This window comes from Martes martes (genome assembly GCF_963455335.1).
Source record: "Martes martes genome assembly, chromosome: 12".
Taxonomy (NCBI): Eukaryota; Metazoa; Chordata; class Mammalia; order Carnivora; family Mustelidae; genus Martes; species Martes martes.
Genome location: NC_137900.1, coordinates 89677009 through 89697136, shown reverse-complemented (window position 1 = coordinate 89697136; position 20128 = coordinate 89677009). Strand labels below are relative to the sequence as shown.

General features: G+C 55.3%; 1 protein-coding gene across 4 annotated transcripts in view; it reads right to left on the bottom strand.

Annotated features, from left to right (window-relative positions):
• PTPA (protein phosphatase 2 phosphatase activator) overlaps positions 1-20128 on the bottom strand; it is a 30632-nt gene that overhangs the window by 5873 nt on the left and 4631 nt on the right. For 3 of the 4 annotated variants that reach the window (XM_080820450.1, XM_080820449.1, XM_080820448.1), the window contains exons 2-8: positions 17972-18069; positions 14836-14922; positions 10833-10958; positions 8907-9024; positions 6837-6936; positions 5788-5912; positions 4576-4676 (exon numbers count right to left, since the gene is read on the bottom strand). In XM_080820450.1, the coding sequence (XP_080676576.1) occupies positions 4576-4676; positions 5788-5912; positions 6837-6936; positions 8907-9024; positions 10833-10958; positions 14836-14922; positions 17972-17995 (681 nt within the window). In that variant the 5' untranslated portion in view covers positions 17996-18069. Of the gene's footprint in view, positions 1-4575; positions 4677-5787; positions 5913-6836; positions 6937-8906; positions 9025-10832; positions 10959-14835; positions 14923-17971; positions 18070-18373; positions 18407-20128 lie in introns of those variants that run through there. The other variant, XM_080820451.1, reaches the window with a different exon arrangement.

Below are 20128 nucleotides of genomic sequence, written 5' to 3'. Positions count from 1 at the left end.
CGGTCTTTCAGTCTAAAAGACCCACAGGGAAAATATAACCTCCAGGGTCATCCTCTTTCTTCCACAGCCAACAAAAAGGGAGCCCGATTCCCACCACCCACCACATTCAGCAGCCTCAGAAAAATAAAATCTCAACCCAAGCCCCAGCTGGGACTCCCAGCAATTCCCCTGCAGCCACAGAGCACCCCACCAGCACAGGGACCTGCTCCCGTGCAGATAAAGAGCAGCAGCAGCCTCCCCGGCCCTCCCCGGCCCTCCCCGGCCCTCCCCGGCCCCACACGCAGGGCAGGCTCTGCCACCCGGGACTCGGGCTGCACCTGCCACAGACGGAACTGCAGGAGCCAGGGGAGGGGGTGGGTCTGGGCGAAGGGCAAGGTGGGGAAGACCAAACCCTGGCATCCAACTGCCCTCTGCAGGGCAGGCAAAAGGGAGGGAGGAAAAGAGGGGGCAGACGTGAGCCGTGAGCTGGGGGCACCTGCAGCAGATTCAGGAGGAACGTCTGTTCTGGAAAGCCCACCCGACCTGGCTGGGAGGTTAGGAAGGGATGGCACTGACAGCAGCAAGGGACAGGCTGGAGCAAGGACAGCGCCATTCCTGTCCCTCCTCTTGCCAGAGAGTTTGACCCTCCAGGAAGGAAAGAGACTCTGCAGCCAGCCCAGTGAAGTTCCCACGACACGAGAAACCGCAGCACTGAGACAGGGAGGCCCTCCGCACCAGGCCGGCACGTCTGTAGCTCGCAGGCATTTCAATCCCCCTCAACACTGCCCCCCTCAACTCAGAAACAGTACTGATGCTGGCTGCAGGAATGGGGCTCAGCACCCTGAGCCCCAGGCTTCAGAAGAAAGAGTCCGAAAAGCAAAGACGCTGAGCTGGCAAGGAAGCAGAGACTTGGACCCTGAGTGGGTGGAAGGTTCCAGAAGTGGCTGGGAGCGGAGGCGGGGCTGGAGGAGGGCTGTTCCAGGAAGAAAGGATGGGCCCAAAGCTCCTTCTCCATATTGGGCATAAGAAGAGGGGCCCAGGAACTCATAACACCCCCCATTGCTTGGCTGTGGACTCCCCAGGTGACCCACTCCCATACCCCACTCCCACACACCTCTCACTTCTCCCATAAGGGCCTTGTACCAAACTGCAAGATTTAAGTCCAAAAAGCTGCCATTTACTGCTGTTACCTCCCTCTCCTGGCTAAAATTCCCCCAAAGCCTGTCTCGACCCCCAGGTTCAGTAGCAAGAACAGACCCCTTCCTCCAGCAGTGAGGGCCACAGCCTGAGGTGGGAGACGGAGACAAGACCCACCCTGGTGGCCGCGGGGCTCTTCCTGGGGTCAGTGCCTACACCCACTACCTTCCCCACCTCTCTGTTTCTAAGGCTCCCTCCTCTGGGATGGGGATGGCTGCTGGTACCAGAGCCTACGGGCGGCCCTTCCAGGAGCTTTGTACCCCTGCCCCACCACCTACTCCAGCAGGCTCCACCCCCAGCTACCGTTCCTCCCTCTCGCCCCGCCCCTTCCCCCAAAGCTCTCTGCCCCTTGGGGACCAGCGCCGGCTCCAGTCCTCTCCTGCACACTTCCAGGCCCAGAGAAGTTCGGGGACCGCTGGAGCGGTATCATCAGTTTCACTCTGGACAAGGCCTGGTGACCAAACCGCCCCAGAGGCGCGCTGCTGGCCTAGTCCCACAGCATGGCTCCAGCAGCCTGCTCAGCTAGGGCCCCGAGGCCAGGGCCAGCCCAGGATGCTGGGAAACCAGAGGCTCCGCCTCATGCGCCAACCTCACCCACTGGGGGCACGGGAGGGGACCCCAAAAGGCCTCTCTGGCCTGCTGGCAGAGCCCCAATGGCCCTGGCCCTCCCCGTGGAAAAGCCAGAGATGCTATTTCTCCAGAGGGGCTGCCCCACCCCACCCCACCCCAACCCCAGGCCTTCAGTGTCCCCAGGTCTCCCTAAGTCCTTCCGAAGGAGACTTTGCAACTCTGGGAAAGGAAAACAGACGAGGGGGATAAAAGGAATCGGGAGGGAGAAGACAAAAAAAAAAAAAAAAGAAAGAAAAAAAATTAGCTCATTCTAGCCACAAAGGGAGAAGAGAAAGAGCGAGAACGAGCAAGCAAGCTGCAGTCCCGCAGTGACCCCAGGGGAATCGTGTGAGTCAGAGCAGCCATATTGAGCAGGAAATTACTCACAGACGCTGCGTTCCTGCCTCTCCACTCCCAAGAGAATCGGCCTTTTGTAAATGGTTCCTCTGTCAGTAACTGAGGGGGGATGGGGGGAGGCTCTGCACAGCGCCTTCCTGTCAGTTCCTTCCCTTCCAGCTGAAATCTGATCCCTCCCTTCCCAAAACTCCAAATTTAGAAGCCAGATTGAAACTGAAATTCTTTTCCTGCCTGCTCTGGGCTCTTAAAGGCGCCAGGGCTGCATTTCCTGAGCCAACAGAAGCCCTGTGAGGTGGGGTCCCTCTTCTGGGACGCCCAGGGCTACGAGGGCAGGTCCCGGGAGATGGGGAGGAGATGCCCGGTTCTACTGCCAACTTCTGGCTGTTCTGCTTTTTCTCCTAGTTGCACCAGCCGTCCTGATTCCCCGGTCTCCATAGGCAACACTGCCCCCTTCCAGCCTGAAGCACACAGAACTCCTCAGGGGCCTCCAGGTCCCCTGTGCCCCCCGCCTCCGTCAGGGTGATCCAGGCCAGGTCACTCATTCACGAACTGGGGGAACTAGGGGCGGTGACACCCTGGTGCAGGGTGGCAGGGGGCTTGGGGTGGGCGTAGCCGAGCCCAGAGCAATGGAGAACCAGCACAACGCAGCAGCTGTCCACTACGTACCAGTCACGTCTCAGCTAGGCCCGGGTGGATGAAAGGGAGCCCTCAGCCCTACTAGCACTCAGTGTTCACCACCATGCCCAAGCACCCAGACCCAGAGTGAGAAGCAGGCCTTGCAGAGAGGGTGCAGAACAAGCAAAAACTCTAGGGTCTGCCTCTGCCTCTCCCTCCGTTAAGGTACCGGAACCTTCTCCAAGTTCGGTGTGCCTTTCGCACCACCTAGTGGCCACTGCAGGATTTCCTCCAGCAGAGGAACTGGGTCCCAAACTTCAGAAAGCTTTTGGGTTTTTCTACCAGTATAACCAACCCAACAAATAAAAATACAACATTTTAACCCGGAATCAATTCCCATCTTCCCTGCGGCCCAGCCTGGCTTTCTTCCTTGTTAGTCACTGACAGGGACCCAGGGGCTTGGCCAGCCTCCAGAGGGAGCCAGAACAGCTGAGCCTCTTACCCCTCCGTGAGCAAAGCAAGGGCTCAGCCTAGAAGGTGCACCCCTTCTCCCCACCCTGCTCCTCCCGCTCCTTCCAGGGGCTCCCAGGGCTCCCCAGACCCCTGCATTCCGCTCTGGAAAGAGCAACACGTGACTAGCTCTCGAGGCAGTGAGCCAGGCTGCCCTGAGTCCTTCCGACCTTGGGCCTGCCACACTGCTGAAGGCAGCAAATCTGAGACTGAGGCAGCGGCCGCCCAGCCGTCAGTCCCAGCTCCATTTGCTGACTTGGAAAAACGTGTCATTCCCCTCTGGCCTCTAGAGTTTGGCAGAGGCCTGAGCCGAATGCTGACCGTGAGGAACCCGAGGCAATGGCTGCTTAGCCAGGCTTCTCCATTCGGGGGGCTCAGAACCTGAGCCAAGAGAGCAGCCCCAGTGGGGAAGAGACCACGGCCGTGCCGGGAGCATCACTGAGCCCAGATGTGCGTGCGGGCATTGTTAAGAGAATGGTGGCAAGACCCTCTCCAGAGAGAACCAGGGCATGCTTTCAAAGTTTGGGGGAAGGGGGCGAGGTATCCAGCAGGGGGGATGAAAGGTACTGGCACCTCCTGAGAGAGAGGCCCTATAAGCAGTGAGTCCCCAAATCCCGTGCAAAATCACCTGGCAAGTGTATTTAACACAGGTTCCTGGCTCTTGTCCCTAAGATTCTTGATTCATAAAGCCGGAGCTGGGCACAGGAACGTGGATTTTAACAAGCTCCCTGGGTGATCTTGAGGAAGTGGGAGCCCCAGGCTCAGTGGGCAACAGCACCCAGTTACTAAACACCCCCTGCCAGGCGGGCTGGGGGCCCGGGCCTGCTTGGTTCACCTCCAGCACCAGAGGTTCACCTCTGGCCCGTGTCCTCGGGCGCTGACCGAGACACATCCCCTCAGCAGAACTCTAGCCCTGCTGTCCGCCTGAGTCTCCACCCTGCCTCCTGCACTGGTTTCATCCTGCACGGCCACAGGCACGTGCTGGACAGAGCTCGTGGGCCCCACCCACCTCCTCAGACCAGCTGCATCATCACCAAGTGCACAAGCCACGGAGTCCCAGTCCCTCAGCTCGAGTCCCTCGGAGTTCCCAGACCACTGATTTGGGGGAGGAGAGCCTAGACAGTCAGAGGCCGGCTTAACCTTTCACAGGCCTCGTGGGGCTTCCTTGTCAAGAACCCTCCTTCGAGGGCCAGCCCTGCCACCTTGAAGCGAGAGCTCGGGCTCCTCTGTCCCACTCCAAGGCCACCAGCCACCGTTGATCTCAGCCAGAGGCCGCCATGGGCTTCTCCCTCACCCCCTTCCCCTCACCTCAGTGATAAACAGGATACATTCCAGGAACATGTAGTCCTTGTGGTTCTCATTCACGGCCTTCTCGTCGACAAAGTGCCTGGGCTCCAAATACGGGTGGTCTGGGAACAGCAAAGAGCCCCAGGGTTCAGAACGAGACACTCACACCCACAGAGTGCCGCCTCGGCCCAGGGCAGTCTACACCTACCCTGGAGCCACGGTCCCACCCGTGCGCCCTCAACATTTGACCTTGTGGGAGCAATAAATGACGAGTATGTGTATGTGTGTGTGCACGTGTGTGTACGTGTATGCCTGTGTGTTCTAGCGGAACGAGCGGTAGCTTTCGCCTTTTTCTAGCCATGTGACCTTGACCAGTGACTTCAGCTCTCCGAGGCTTGGTTTCCTCATCTGTGTAGTGGGGCTATGAACAGCCCCTCCCTCATGCTGCCTGATGGTCGGGACCACCGGAGAGCCCCGGGCCTGGCGCCCACGCAGGTTTACCCTTTGTCAAGGGTGGCTAGTCTCATGCAGGCAAAGACCCTTCCCAGGGTCACTGAGAAGGTTCTGGGAGATAATCTACCTAAAATGCTTAGAGCAGGGCCTGGCATGGAGCGAATGTGCAAACGCTCATGAATATTATCTTGTAGGCAGTTCATCCTCCACTGAAGCAGAAGTCACCACCGGACCCTCACCCACCGCAGACCCCAGGGAGCCGCCCCTGCCTGGAAAGCAGGGCCAAGTGAGGGGAGCCAGCACAGAGGGCCCACAGGAAGTGGCTCGCTGCCCCGCACTGGGTGGCTGCTCCCTGACGGGCCCCTTGCACACAGCTCGATAATAATGGCGGATGACGCTGGTCCCCGAGTCAAAAGAGCCCCTCATTTTCAACATAAAACCCCGCAGCTGCTGCCAGGAGCTGGGGCGCATTTCACACCAGTCCATTATGCGCCAGGCAAGCGCCCCTGCACCAGCCCTTGTCACTTTCCATTATCTCAGCACACTCTGCCTCCGCCTCCCCCGGCCTGCCACGCTGGCTCGCAGCACAAGGTCGACAGCAAACAGCCTCCGTCAATAGCCGGTCTAATGCCTGCTTTACAAGCTGTCACTGCCGGCCCTGAGCAGTAGCAGCAGCAGCAGCAGCGAGGCGGGGGGGGGGGGTGGGGGGGGTGGGGACAGACCACACACACCCCCCAGGGTGTGCAGGGGGGGACAGGGGGGTAGGCGCCCCTTCAATACCTATCAGCTGCGAGCTGCCCCAGATGAAGGGCAGAAACTGAAAGTCGTCCAGGCCCCACACTCCCTGGCTGCCGGCCGGCTCCATCCTGTATGTCTTCTGGAGTTTCCGCATAACCTCCAAGTACCTGCGCAGGAGGGAGCGGGAGAAAGAGGTAGCAGAAAGCAGAGAGACAGTCTCAACCCTTCTGCCACTGGGAGCTCACGGAGGCCAGAAATAACCACCTAAGAGTGTAACTGGTCCCTATTTTCAATTGAAACCTACATGCGTGAGTTATGCATCAGCTGGTACTCTCAAAATAATGTCGCTTTATTTTTTCCTCCCACACAGCCTTCTTTTGGCCCAGGAAGAAAGGGGGATTTAGCGCCACCAACTCCTGACAACGGGAGACCCTGAGCAGCAGCCCCAGGCTAACTCTGGCAGGCCCACCAGAAGGCTGGTGGGGGACGGAGCAGATCACCTCCCGGGGCCTGCCGGCTCCCACCTTCCCTCTTCTCGGGAGCTATGTTCCTGTCTTCGGAAGCCCAGGCATCAACATCACCAGAGCGGGCCCGGAACGGCACGGTGCTGTCAGAGGCCTCTGGTGGCTGCACACACCTGTGCTGCGGGGCAGGTGGTGGGGCGGGGGCGGGGCGGGGCGGTCAGAGCCCGACTGCAGGGGGGCAGGGTTCAGCTGGCTCAGGGATCAGAAGACAGCTGATTTCTCTGGGCCTCCCTTTCCTCATCTACAAAATGGAAATGACAGTCACTGCTGCCTAGAGCTGGTGGGGGAATCTAGGGAGCGAGACACGTGTGGAGCGCTCGGGACACGGCTCGGCACGGCCAGGGCCGCGGAAGCATGAGCGGTCGGCACGTGACATTTCCTTCACTTGTCCTCACTTGAATCTGAACCTGTCAGAAGGCTTTGTGCACGCCCCACCCACAGCCGGAGCTTGATTAGGACAGGCCGGAAGAAGCAACAAGCACTCAGGAGAGGCCTCCAGCGCCTGTCCCCAGCCCGGCAGTGAGGAGGAGGGGAGACCCCCGCTGCTCTTCTTGTCTTCCCACTCACCGATTGAACACCTTGAAGACGATAGCTATTTGGTCATCTACCCGGAGCACCCCAATCTTGCAGAGGCAGCAGAGGAAAGCAGCGAAGGCTGCTTCATGTCCTGGGGGAGGAACAAAACAGCCGAGGTTGACAGTCTTCCAGAAAAAGGAGCAGGACTGTTCTTGGTCTCACCAGAGTCCAACTTACTGAGAACCACCCCTCTATGGAGGAAGGTTAACATGGAGATAGTGGGGCCTCTGTCCCTTCCAGAAAGACCCAGGCCCTTTTGAGAACTACCACTACTATAATTCTAAAAGGCCCAAGCAGCCGAGGTTGTGGACTTCTTAAACAGACATTCTCATTTTGTTTTGTAGGTTTAACTCACTCGTCAGTCGCACTCTATCTACTGGGTACCTATTACAAGGGCAGCCAGTGTCCATGTCAGGCACCAGGGAAACTAGATCCGTGACTTTGCTTGAGAGTTTATGCTCTGTCGGGATGACAAACGTTAAGTAGACAATCACTTCTATAATTCTAGCTCCGAAGAAGGAGGACAGGGTGATAACTGGAGGATATCACAGGGGGACCCTGCCATAAGGTTCAAGGAGGTTTCCCTAAGGAAGTAATATTTAATCTGAAAGATGAATTGGAGTTGGTAAGGCACGGGGTGTGAGGGAACCAAGAAGAGCAATCTAGCCAGAAGGAACAGCACGTACAAAGGTCCTGAGGTGAGGGGGGAAATGGGTTATGTTTGAAGAACACTAAGAAGGCCAGTATAGCTAAAGTAGAGAGGGCAAGGGAGAAAGTGTAAGGAGATGAGGCTGGCGATCAGACATGCCTTAACTGCCATGTAAAAAGCTTAGACTCAGTATCCTGAGTGACGGGAGCCACTGAAGGCTTCCAAGCAGGGAACACATGGTCACGTTACAGGGTCAAAAGGCAGCCCCTTCCATGGGGTCCCTCGCTGGCTCAGTCAGTGGCGCATGTGACTCCTAATCTCAGGGTTGTGAGTTCAAGCCCCATGTTGGGTGTCGAGATTGCTTAAAAATAAAATCTAAAAAAAGAAAAAAAAAAAAAAAAGGCACCACCCTTCCTTTCCCAGTCATGCCAAATAGGAATGGTAAGCACTACAGACACCACTGACCAGACCCTGGACTGAAATGCCATGGTTCATAGTATTATTTAAAAAAAAAAAAAAAAGAAAAAAACGTATTTGGAGGGAGGCAAGGACTTCCTGTCCCATCTCTGTAGAAAGAAGGTGCCTCCACAGCCCGGGAAACTTGTGAGTGTCCCTCTCACCTGCGCTGTTTCTGATCTCCACCAGCCAGAGTCCCAGCCACCACCGCTCAGGGGCTCTCACACACCTGACAGCCGAAGAAAAACCCACCCTCGGCTGACCTGGCCAGTCTCCCTTCAAGGTCCTTCCCTGTTGGTCTTAGTCAAAGCCCCACCCCGGGAAGTCTCAAAACACCTGATAAACCTGCTCCCCAGCAACAGGGGAGCAGAAGACAACGCCTCCCCAGGACCCAGGTTCAAGGAGGCCCTTCTCCAGGCCTGTCTCCTGGCCTGTGCTCGTGTGGAGGAAACTGAGCCCCAGGCAAGGGGAAGGCCTGAGAGAGCAGCCAAACTTGCACTTGCCACTTCAGGGCAGGCCAGAAAGGGGAGCCTACCACCACAGGGTCCTCCCTCAGCCCCCACCCACCCCCAAGCAACCCTTCTCCTCCGAGGTGCCTGCCTGCGCCCTCTCCCAGAGAACTCAGCAGCACACAGACACTGGGCCGGGCAAGGGTATGCCACAATGCTGCCAGAAGCTAGGCTCTGGTAAGGGGTCGCCTTGAGATATAGTAAGTGCTCAATAAATTACTTTGCTGCCGGTGATAACTTCACAGAGACTGAACAGAAACCAGCGCCGAGCAGAGCCACCAGGCACGTGGCATCAGCTCCCCCTGGCGGACCAAGACAGAACCGCAGGCACCAGCGGGCCCCAAAAGGCTGCCTGCTCAGAGGGCCCCAAGATGCCCTGGAGCAAAGAGCAAGCAGCCCAAGGAGAGCGTGCAGTGCAGCCAAGCAAACACCGGGAGCAGCAGATACCTGTGCCATAGTCGATGCGGGTGGAGTTCCCCACGGACTCCTTTAGGTAAACAGCCACCTCAGGCACGGCAGCCGCCAGATGGGTGGGAACCACTGTGGCCACCAAGTTTTCTGCTTCCTGATAACACAAAGAGACACAAAGTGGAGGCAGCAGATTAGGCAGCATCCTGATGGGCAGGCACCCAGGAGCAGCACTTGGCCGGGGCCCAGCTGGCCACGCCAGGCCAGCCCGGCTCCCTGTGCTGACTGGCTACAGAAAGACGAGGTGGGAGATGCTGACCCTTACGCCACAGAGCAACAACCCTGGGGTGGCTTTTCGTCTGCTGGCCCTTCCTCCAGGGGACAAGAGTCTGGGACAAGACAAGAGGGAACCGCAAAGAAGCCGTTCAACTCCCTCATCTGGAAAGTTGCTGCTGTCCCTACGGGGCCATCTCTCTCTACATTCCCAGGGCAGCAAGACCATGTGCCGCATGTCCACCAAAACACGCAGCCAAGAATGCTCGTGGCAGCAGCATTCACAGTAGCCAAAATGCGGGAACAACCCTTCACTGCAATGCCCCCCGCCCACAGACCGTGGCATGGTTAGAAGCCGGGACACCAGACGGCTATGGAAACGCTCTGTTGCTCCGCACAACACAGGGACCCGCAGAGACAGGACACCGAACAGAACACATCAGACGTCTGTAAGTTCGAAAACACAGAACACTACTCTATGGGATGGAAATCACAAGAGTTTTGGAGGGGTGGGATATCAACTCAAAAGGGGCCCAAAAGTTTTAGAGCTTGAGACAGCTGGTGGCACGAGGGCCAAAACACACTGAGACCCAGCGAGCTGTGATGGGATCATTTTCCTGTAAGTTATAACTCAGAAACAATCTTTTAAAAAAAAAAAAAAGACCCTGTGCCACAGGCTGCTCTTAGGCAGGACAGCATTTTGCTGGGTCCTTGGGGCTCCCCTCTACTCCAGGTGGAAACACTGGCCCAGAGAAATGAGGACCCAAGTTGCTCTAGGTTCAGTCTACAGGTACCTGACAGGAAAATCTCCAGACCCGAGGAAAATCTGGATTCCCAGGCCCGACCCTAGACCTACAGACAAAAGGCTTTTCTAAGGACAGGGCCCATGATCCCACATTTTTATTTTTTGCTTGCTTTGAACAGGTATCACTGCTATAGAATTCAAAAACAAAGACATTAAAAAAATAAAAATACCCTGAATTCTACCCCAGAAACCAATACTGCACTGCATGTTAACTACCTGAAATTTAAATAAAAATTAATTAGTAAATGAAAAAATCAAGAAAAAGAAGCACAATGCTAAATTCGTTGGGATTTGCCAAGAAAAATATCGAAAAGTAAAAAAGTAAATAAATACACACATTACAAAGGGATGCCCTGAGAAGTCTGTCCCTTCCCCACTGTCCCCTGCCCTCAGAGAAGTTACGGCTCTAACAGCCTCTGGCATATCCTTCCACTGCTGTTCCTTTATGCGAACTGAGCAGCACAAACATATCTTGTCATTTTTCCCTCTTCCCTACCAAAAAGTAGCTCATCATGTGTCAAACCCCAGGTTCCTCTTTAACCGAACAATAAATCCCAGGCTGCCTCCCCTCAAACTCCTGGTCTTTCTCTAGCCGCATGGCACTCCGGTCTCGATCTGCTAGTTCATCTGACTGACCCCCTGCACACAGACACATGGGACACTTGAACCTGTCGCTAATACAAACGATGACCTCAGTAACAGCCCCGTGCAGAGGACTGGGCTTTCACAGTGGGGATTCCCAGAAAACAGCAGGGGCAGAGAGTAAAACCATTTGTACTTTTGGTAAAGCGAATCGTCATGTTAACAAACTCCCCGATGATTCTGAGATGCCTGAAAGTTCCTGCACCCTGGCCCAGGCCCCAAGCCATGTCCTGTGGCGGCCTCACCTCGTCGAGTTTGGCATACCAGGTCCTGTAGGCCTTGTTCCCAAATCGAGAGGGCTGGTCCACCGGAGGCGTCTCATCAATCCACCTGTCCAGAGTGTTGAGAAGGGCGACCAGTTTCTCAATGGCCTGTAGCAAGCAAATAGAGGGGGCCAAGCCACAATGACTAGCGGCCCCCAGCTAGAGCCACAACAGGAAGTCCCAGCTGCTGCTGGACAATGACCTGTAGGCACGGCATTAAGTGGTAAGTGCTGGGGAGATCACACAGTCCTACAGGATTGAGTTCTTAAATCCAACTGTCTGGGGGTGCCCGGATGGTTCAGTCAGTTAAGTGTCTGCTTTCAACTCGGGTCATGATCTCAGGGTCCTAGGATCGAACCCGGCGTCGGGCTCCTTGCTCAGCAAGGAGTCTGCTTGTTCCTCTCCCTCCACCCCTCCCCCAGCTCATGCTCGCTCACTGTCTCACAAATAAATAAATAAAATCTTTAAGACACGGGCCCCAGGGCAAGCACTGTTTTGTAGCCTGCTCAATTTTCTCATGAGCCTCATTCCATGTCAACGTGCAAACATAATTCTACAACAGCCTTTAGTAAGTTCATAGAATTTCATCATGCCAACATACTATACTGTTAAATGTTTGGGTTATTCCCAACTGTTCCCTCCCACAAACGATCTGGGCGGTCCCCCTCTGCAGAGCTGCTGGGTCAGAGGTCCAAACCTGTGTAATGCTCTGTAGGGTCACAGTGTCGGGGAGCCCATCTCCCTACACCTTTCCCACAGCAGGCAGGAACCAAGGAATGAGATCAGTGTCACAGGCCAGGGCAGCATTGGCACACAGAATGTTACTCAATGAGGAAATCAGGTGAGGCTGTTGATCCAAAAACACAGGGCAGCTAGAAGAGGACTCCTTCTAGGCGTGGCTTGTTAAAAAAAAAAAAAAAAAGGCCAGAATGAAAGGCTGGCAGAGGGCACAAGGCAAAGGGGGTGGTGTTCAGAGGCACGCAGCCCTGGAAAAGTAGACCTTGCCAAGAAGCAGGTTTTGCCCACGTCCACTGGGCACAAGCAGCACAGACAAAGACCTCCAGGAGCCCCTGACACTGGGTAGGACCCAGCAAGGTGGTGCCCAGGTGAAAAGCTGTGCGGAGGAAGACAAGGCTTGGGGAGGTACAGGCCAAGAGCTGTGGGGGTAGGGCAAGAGGACTTGAGCTATTGGAGTACCCGTCAGCCAATGCCCACGCCCCCACAGCTCCGGGAGGTGCAAATCGCACCGCAGGCCACATAATGAGCACCCCCGGCATCGGGCAACGGGACAGTGGCCTGAATGTTGCCACCCCTCTGCGCTTGGGGTGTGAGAGCGAGGAAAAGTCACCTGTGAGAGGGGAAAGCTCCCGGGGTACCTGGCTGAGGCAGAGGGCCCGGGTGACAGAAAGCTGCCCAGCTGAAAAGTGCCGCCATGGCCCAGCTTTGCGAAGAAGAACCGGGTCACCAGGCACTGATTAAGGACAGAGCAAGCCTGGCCCCATGCAGCAACTGGGACTCCAGACAGTAATTCTGGCCCCAGGAAGTGCCAGGCAGGCCCAGTTCCCTGGCGATCTCAGTCTTGGGCAAGGCGCTGAAGGGGATAAAGAAGGTGTGGGGAGGCCTCGGAAACGGGAAGCCGGGCCCCAGCTGCCAGCTCAGCTGGAGTCATGAATAATTAAAAGGGTCCCAGCTTCTCTTTCTGGAGAGGGCTTTTAGAATGCAGGGGCGGCCTCTATTGTCTGACTGGCTGGGCTGAGGGGTCTGCCCCTCCACTGTGGGCCCAGCCCTCAGGAAGCACAGACAATCATTTGCTTCCTTTTAGAGTTCATGGTCCAGTAAAATTTTCTCCAAACCATGACTTGCCAGTGTTTTCTTTCTCTTTGTCCCCCAACTTAAATATCAAACGAACAAGAGAAAAAAAAAAAAAAAGCCCCTTATCTACTCACATTTTGCAAAACCCCAAAATGTGAACCCAGTATAATCTCAAACTCGAGGAGAGTCCTCTAAACATGGGTCTAGCCGGTCTCACCGCAGTGCCCTTCCTCGTTCCCTTCGCAGCTGGTGGTCTGGAAGCTGCCACCTCGGGCCGCTCTGTCTGCCCTCTCCCCAGCCGCCATCCCCGCAGGAGGCAGCAGGAGTGAGAGAGCAGGGAGTGAGGAGCCCCCAGCAGCTGTGCCGGGGGCCCTCCCCCATCTGTGGGCTGAGACCACACGCGGTGAGCCTTCCGCAGCCCCGCCAGCTGTGGGCAGAAGCTGGGAGACCTCTGGAGACCAAACTAGTCACCTCTGCCCACCAAGTGATCGCCCTGGCACTGGGATGAACCCCAGCTCTGGAAGCGCCCCCAACTAAAGCAATCACACCACTACTGGGGATGAGAACTTAAGAATAGCTCACGCTAACAGCTAATAATGATCAAGTCACCTAGTATTCCGAGGCACTGTCCTAACAAGCCTATGTGTGGGATCCCACTGAATCCTCCCCAAGGGCCATGAGTCGGTCTGCTGGCTCCTATCCTCCACAGATGAGGAGATAGAGGGTCAGAGGGGACGAAGCCAACAGCTTGGAAGGGAGAGGTTATCCAAACCCAGCCAGCCTGACTCCAGCACCCAAGCACTTAACCACCCTGCAATCCTGCCGAGAGAACAGCTCCTGAGCTGAGACAACACCTGGCCGGAGCGGAGTCTACGACCAAAACCTGAGGGGAAATGACGGGACCTTGGGATCTGCTGGGGTAATTAGAACATCCCCCTGTAATTAGCCTTCCCCCACCACACTCCCTGCCCACAGAGCACAGCTGAGCTTCCCTCACCACAGGCTCCAGGACAAGCCCTCTCTCCCCCAACCCACGAACTCAGTGGGGGGCCAGCCCCCAAGAGAAGGAGGTCTATCCCCAGCACAGGTCCGGCTTCCCTCTGGTGACAGAATAAGACCTCAGCCACCGCACAGCCAGTCAGGGCCCAGGAAGAGACAGCTCCGCTGGAGCTGGGTGGGAGGGTCAGGTGGAGAGCCCGGGCTGCGACAGGGCCCGGCCTTACCCAACAGGGTGGGATAAGGCACTGAGAGGCCGCTCGGGCCCTGGTGTCTAAGATAAGTGTCTCAAGGTGACTGTGAGCCAACTGGGCTAAGAACCCAAGAGGCCTCTGGAGGCCTGGGACCCAGCCCCGGGAGATGGCATCCACCAAGAGCCAACAGCCCACAAGCCCACCCTCCCCCAGCTCCTGTCCTCTCTCCACCCTCAACTCAGCACCCCGCTTCCAGGAACGACTCCTTAGGAAAGAGCGCCCACAGATCCATAGGTAAGGATGTGCAAAGCAGCGACATTTAGGGACACAACCTAAAAGTCCACACTTGGGGGCTGTTGAAACAAACGAGGGCCACCTCAGTGAGGCAGAATTTAGAAGGTGGCGGGGCAGCAGGAGGAGCTCAGAGGGCAGGTCTGGGTGACATTCCCCAAACTGTTCCCAGGGCCACCCCAGGGAGCTGGGCAGGATCGGGAGGACAGAGAGAGGGCGGCTTGCCGTTAGCACACGTTTACTAGTGATTCCTTCAGTGAAGCCCACTTACTTCATTTGTAATCTTTTTTCATTTAAAAAGGTTCACGGGGCGCCCGGGTGGCTCAGTCGGTTGAGCGGTTGCGTCTGACTCTTGGTTTCAGCTCAGGTCATGACTTTGGGGTCCTGAGATGGAGCCCCGCCAGGATCCAGCAGACCAGTGGGGCTCCGTGCTCACAGCGGACTCAGCTTGTCCCTCTCCCTCCCCCCACTCATGCGTGCTCTCCCTCTCTCTTCCTTTCTCTGTCTCTCTGTCTCAAATAAATAAATATTTTTTGAAAAGGAAAAGAAATACAAACACCGAAATGTCAACCGCACATGTGCTTGGCGATCTTATTTCCTGCCTCGGCCTGTTGGGGGCCAGGAGCACACGTGACTCTCTGGAGCTATCCTGGGGAGGGCCCTGCTACAGCGGGCTCCCCGCCTGTGCCTACCTCAGAGACTTTGTACTCGAAGGTCAGCTTCTTCCCCTTCACACCTTCATTGAGCGTGAGGATGAATCCAATGTAGTCAGCGTAGGCCTACCGGACAGAGCAGGGAGCGGGGGTGAGGAGAGGAGTGTCAACCGCTGACCCTCCACACCCCGGCCAGCCCCCAGCTCCACCCAGTTCCCAAAGGGCTCCAAGCTGTCCCTGGACCCCGGCCTGCCAGCAGGAGAAGTAGAACGATAACGCCAAATACCCAACCCGTGCCCTCCAGCCTGAAGAGCTGGCAAGCCAATGGCCACTGTGACACCGGGACCCACAGCCCGTTCACTGTGTGCTCACTATTCCTGCCAGTAGCTTCTTCACACAACCTCACAAGGTAAACACTGTCACTATACCCATTTTATAGATGAGGAAACCAAGGCTTCCAGAGAGATGACTTGCCCAAGGTCTCCCAAGACCAACATCTCATTAGATGTGGAGCTAGGACCCCACAAGTCCTCCAAGTTACACTATACCACCAGGAGTTCAAGGAATACCAGCGAAGGTTCCTCCCGTGCTAGTCTTCCAGATGTTTCCCCCACCAGACAGGCCAGGCTGTCAGCCTGCAATGCAGACCCCCTGCTCCCAGGAGAAGAAACTGTCTTCTGCCCGTAGCCAGGACTCCCAGCACACCCAAACCCAGCATCCAACTGGGTACTCTCCTCCCTGCTGAGTTGCAGATTACAACGAGCACAGGGATAAGAAAGCACTGAGTCGCCGGCCCCGGAGCAAGTGACTTCTGTTTGGTCTTGTTTCTCCCCCATCTCTGTTGTCTCTCGTTCTCTTCCCCCTTATCCAAGATGCCAGCAACAGCCACAATAAGCCCCAAGAACTGACCATTCTGTATCTAGAAGGGACCCTTCTTGTACCAAGACCTTCCTATAGCCCACGGAACGGCCCCAAGTGGAAATGAGGGGTCACAGAGCACGTCCGAGCCCTCGTCCTGCCTGCAGCCAGCGTTCACAGTCATTCCTACCAACTACACCGGGATGCGAAGACAGGAAGCAGCAAGGGGCAACGTCATCCTCCATGGTCCCTGCTCCCACGTGGGCCCAGGTCTCTTGGTGACTAAAGCTCAGGTCATTCTTATAAACAAGACTGTGTGCAAAGTCTCCACCAACGCCACCATCCTCATCCCTGTGACAGTGACAACCATGCCTGCAGCTCAGGATGGCTCATGAATGCCTAGCACCGGGCCAGGTACATTTTGGACCTTGAGTCATTTAAGCCTCCCAACAACACATTTTATGGTAGAAGAAATAGGCTTGGCCAGCGTAGGCACATTGTCTAAGTCACAAGAAGAGGAAATGGCAACCCTGGGCTTCAAGCTTTGACCTCTCTGACCCGAAGTCCATGCTCTCGGTTGCCGCGCTCTGCAGCCTAGTGAAACTGTGTGGACCATGGCACAGAGTCACTTGTCGGGCCGTGAACTTGAGTGGGGAGCTTCAGAGCAAGTGGAAGTCTTCTACCCAAAATAGTTCAACAGACATTCCATCAGAAAAAGTAACCAACACTTCCCAGAAAGCGCTGGTGCCTACAGCAGGATCAACAAACTATGCCTACAAAGGGCCAGACAGTAACTATTTTAGGCTCTGCAGGCCATCAAGCCTGGTCCACAAATTCTCAACTCCACCCAGCTCCGCCAGTTAGTGCAAAAGCAGCCGCACACAATATATAAATGAGCCTGCTGTGTTCCAATAAAACTTTATTTATAAAAACAGGCAGAAGTCCAGATTAGATGAGCAGGCAGTAATGTCCTGACCTATGGCCTAAAACGGCTCAACCCATGGCTGTCTAGAGACAGAGGACCTGGGCATGAATCTTGAATCTCATCCCCCCCACTCGCCAACTGGGCGATTTTGCTAAATGTCTTTATCTCCTGGCCTCACTTTTCTTACCCTCAAAATGGAGATGATTTCCGAGCCCACTTCCCAGAGTTTCTGTGAGGATTTAAATGAGCTAAAAACACCTGGCACATCGTAAACACCTGCTCCTCCTAGGAAAACACCCAGGCGGAAAGCAAGGAACTAAAGCCACGTTTGGATTCAGCCAATCTGCAGGTTCAGGGCAGACTTGTGGTTCTCGACCCAGGCAATCTGGCTCCAGGCCACTTCTCACAAGCTCTGGAGACATCTTTGGTTGTAATGGCTGGCGGGGGAGCGCCGGGGCCGGGGGGGGGGGGGGGTGCTGGCTGTTGGCATCTAGCTGGTAGAGGCCAGGGAAGGCATTACATCTCCTCCAGTGCACAGGACAGCCCCTACACCAAAGAATTATCCACCCCAAAATGTCAACAGTGCTGAGGTTTAGAAACCTTGAGGTAGGCAAACCAAGATGATGAAAGGACTCAAACCGTGTCCTTTGAGCGGCTGAACGGACTAAGGTGTTTATCCCGGGGAAGATTCAGGGAGAGAACAAAACTCGGAAAAGACATGATAACCATCTGCAAATATTTAGGAGGCAGGCTTACGAAAGAGGAGCCAGAAAGGCTTGCATGGCCCAAGAAGGAGCCGCGGCAATTGCAGGACGTGGGCTCAGTGTCAGCACAGCAGACTCCCTGAAGAGAGCCTGCCCTTCTGTACAAGTGACCTCTCACCCCACCCCAGCCAAGCAGAGCAGGTGTGGGCACCTGGCTGGAGCTGGGACCAAGGCTTTCCCTGGGGTTTTGAAATAGGCTTTCTTTTTCTTAGTCCCAATCTTTCCACAGCCTGTGCCAGAAGCCCGGGAGGTAGAAGCTCTTCTTTTCTGCCCGCCGTCGGACGGGGCAGCCCGGGAAGCTGGTCTGCACCTCCCCCTGCGCTAGGCCCCCGTTCCCAGGTATTTTTAGGCCCAGCCAGCTCCCTGGCCTAGGTTTCCGCGAGACAGACAAGCTCTTCTCTCTTGGACACATTGGCTCCAAGACCAGCCGTAACTCACCCCCCCCCCCCGCCCCACCCCGCCCCGCACGCACGGAGAGAGGGACAGCCGGCTCCTCTGTCAGCTCCCTCCCTAGCTCCTAACAGCTCTGGCTCCAAGAGCAGGGAAGGTCAGGAGCTCCCTCACTGTCTCCGAAAAAGCCCCAGTTCTTCACCCCCCTCTGGCCCTCGGGTGCAGATGCCACCGGTACCTGAGAGCGCTTCCATTTGCCCATGTCTGGAACTGTGTGGATCTCCTTTTTCGGAATGATGAAGTTCTGAGTGGCCGGAGGGATATCCTCCGAAGAAGCTTGACAAAGAAAGTGAAGAGGCAAAGAGATAAATAGAATCTTCCCCCCAACCCAACCTTCTGCCCCTCTCTGTCTCTCTTGCCACCCCCACCATGTCTCTCTCTCTCTCTCTCTCTCTCTCTCTCACACACACACACACACACACACACACACACACACGTTTAAACCAAGACTCCAACCCCCCAGTCCGTGGGGTGAACCAGACGCGTACTCCCAGGACAGTCAACCCAAACCCACTGCCCTCCTGCCTTTCCACCCCCAGCCCAGAGCCCCGCGGGACTGGCGAGCCCCTCAACAACTGACAAGGTCAGCTGCTCCGCGTGTCCTCATGTCCTCACCTCCTGCTCCCTCACCGGAGAAAGGTTAAAAAAATAAAACCTAGTTGACCTTTTAGACAGAAGCAGGCAATTCAAAGAAGCGAGGGCGGGGGGGGGGGGGGGGGGGGGGTGGAAAATACAAAAGGCCACCCATAAACATTGGGAAAAAATTGCCAACCTCTGAATAAGCAAAGAAATGCAAATGAGACGAGATGGCTTTTCCAGATCGGGGTGGCCGATTAAAACCATCTGGCAGGGACTGGGGAGGGGGAAGCCTGAGCTCTCCTGCACCGCTGGCGGGAGTCTGGGTAGACTCTGCCGAGGAGGCAACTCAGTACTGACTTCTGAAGTAATAAGCCACACAGACCCACAGAGCCAACAGTTCTACTTGCAGACAGCAACCCTGCAGGTGCCCAAAGAAATACACCGAGATGGATACAAAAGCGCTTACTGCACGGAAAAAAGGTAGAAACCGCGTCCGTATCGACTGACAAGGCAATGGGTAGATAATAATATGCCCATTGAACGGAAATCTTCATAGCTTTTTAAGAGAATGAAACCTAAATTATTGCCATAGGAAAACAACCTAAATATTAATAAGTGAAGAAAGAAAATGAAGCTATATTATATATACTATAATCTCATTATTGCAGAAAGAGCTACACATACTTGGTATAAATAACACGTGTATCAGCGTGTGCACTGGAAAAATCTGAAACCCCAAAGTTAGTTAACAGTCATCTCTAGGAGGTAAGATCTGTAAGGGACTTCCATTCCTAAGCTACTTATTGCTATTAAAAACTAGCATACAGTATGGGGCACCTGGGTGGCTCAGCCAGTTGGGCATCCAACTCCTGATTTCAGCTCAAATCATGATCTCATGATCTCAGGGTCATGAGATAGAGGCCCACATCGGTCTCCGGGCTGGACATGGAGCCTGCCTAAGATTCTCTCTCTCAGGGTGCCTGGGTGGCTCAATGGGTTAAGCCTCCGCCTTCCACTCAGGTCATCATCTCAGGGTCCTGGAATCGAGCCCGGCATCAGGCATGGGGCTCTCTGCTCAGTGGGAAGCCTGCTTCCCCCACCCCCACCTGCCTCTCTGCCTACTTGTGATCTGTCAGATAAATAAAATCTTTAAAAAAAAAAAAAAAAGATTCTCTCTCTCTCTCCTTCTCCCCTACCACCCCCCCCACATTCATGAGCCTGCACGTGCACTCTCTCGCTTTCGCTCTCATTTAAAAAAGCATACAGTAATTTTGTAATCAGGAAAAAAAAAAAAAACCTATTTCAAATGGAGTTTCTATATTTGCAGAAGTTGGGGGAAAGGAAAACACAGGGCAGTTCCACGTGCTGACCTAGAGGTAAACTTCCCACCAAAGTAGACTTAGTATGAGTGGCCTCCTTGGCCAAAAATATCCAGCCCACACTGCAGGATTCCCTTTACTTTGTGAGGCTAGGAAATACATGCCCTCAGTCTCTTCTCCATAATTCCAAAATCCAAAAAGTTCTAAAAACCCAAAGTTTTTAAAGTAAGTTTGGCACAAATTCATTTGGTACACGGGGCACCTGGGCGGCTCAGTTGCTTGGGTGACTGCCTTCAGCTCAGGTCACGATCCTGGAGTCCCTGGATGGGTCCGCATCCCACTACCTACTCGGCAGGGGGTCTGCTTCCCCCGCTGACCCTCCCCCTTCTCATGCTCTCTCTCTCATTCTCTCTCTTTCTCAAATAATAAATAAAAAT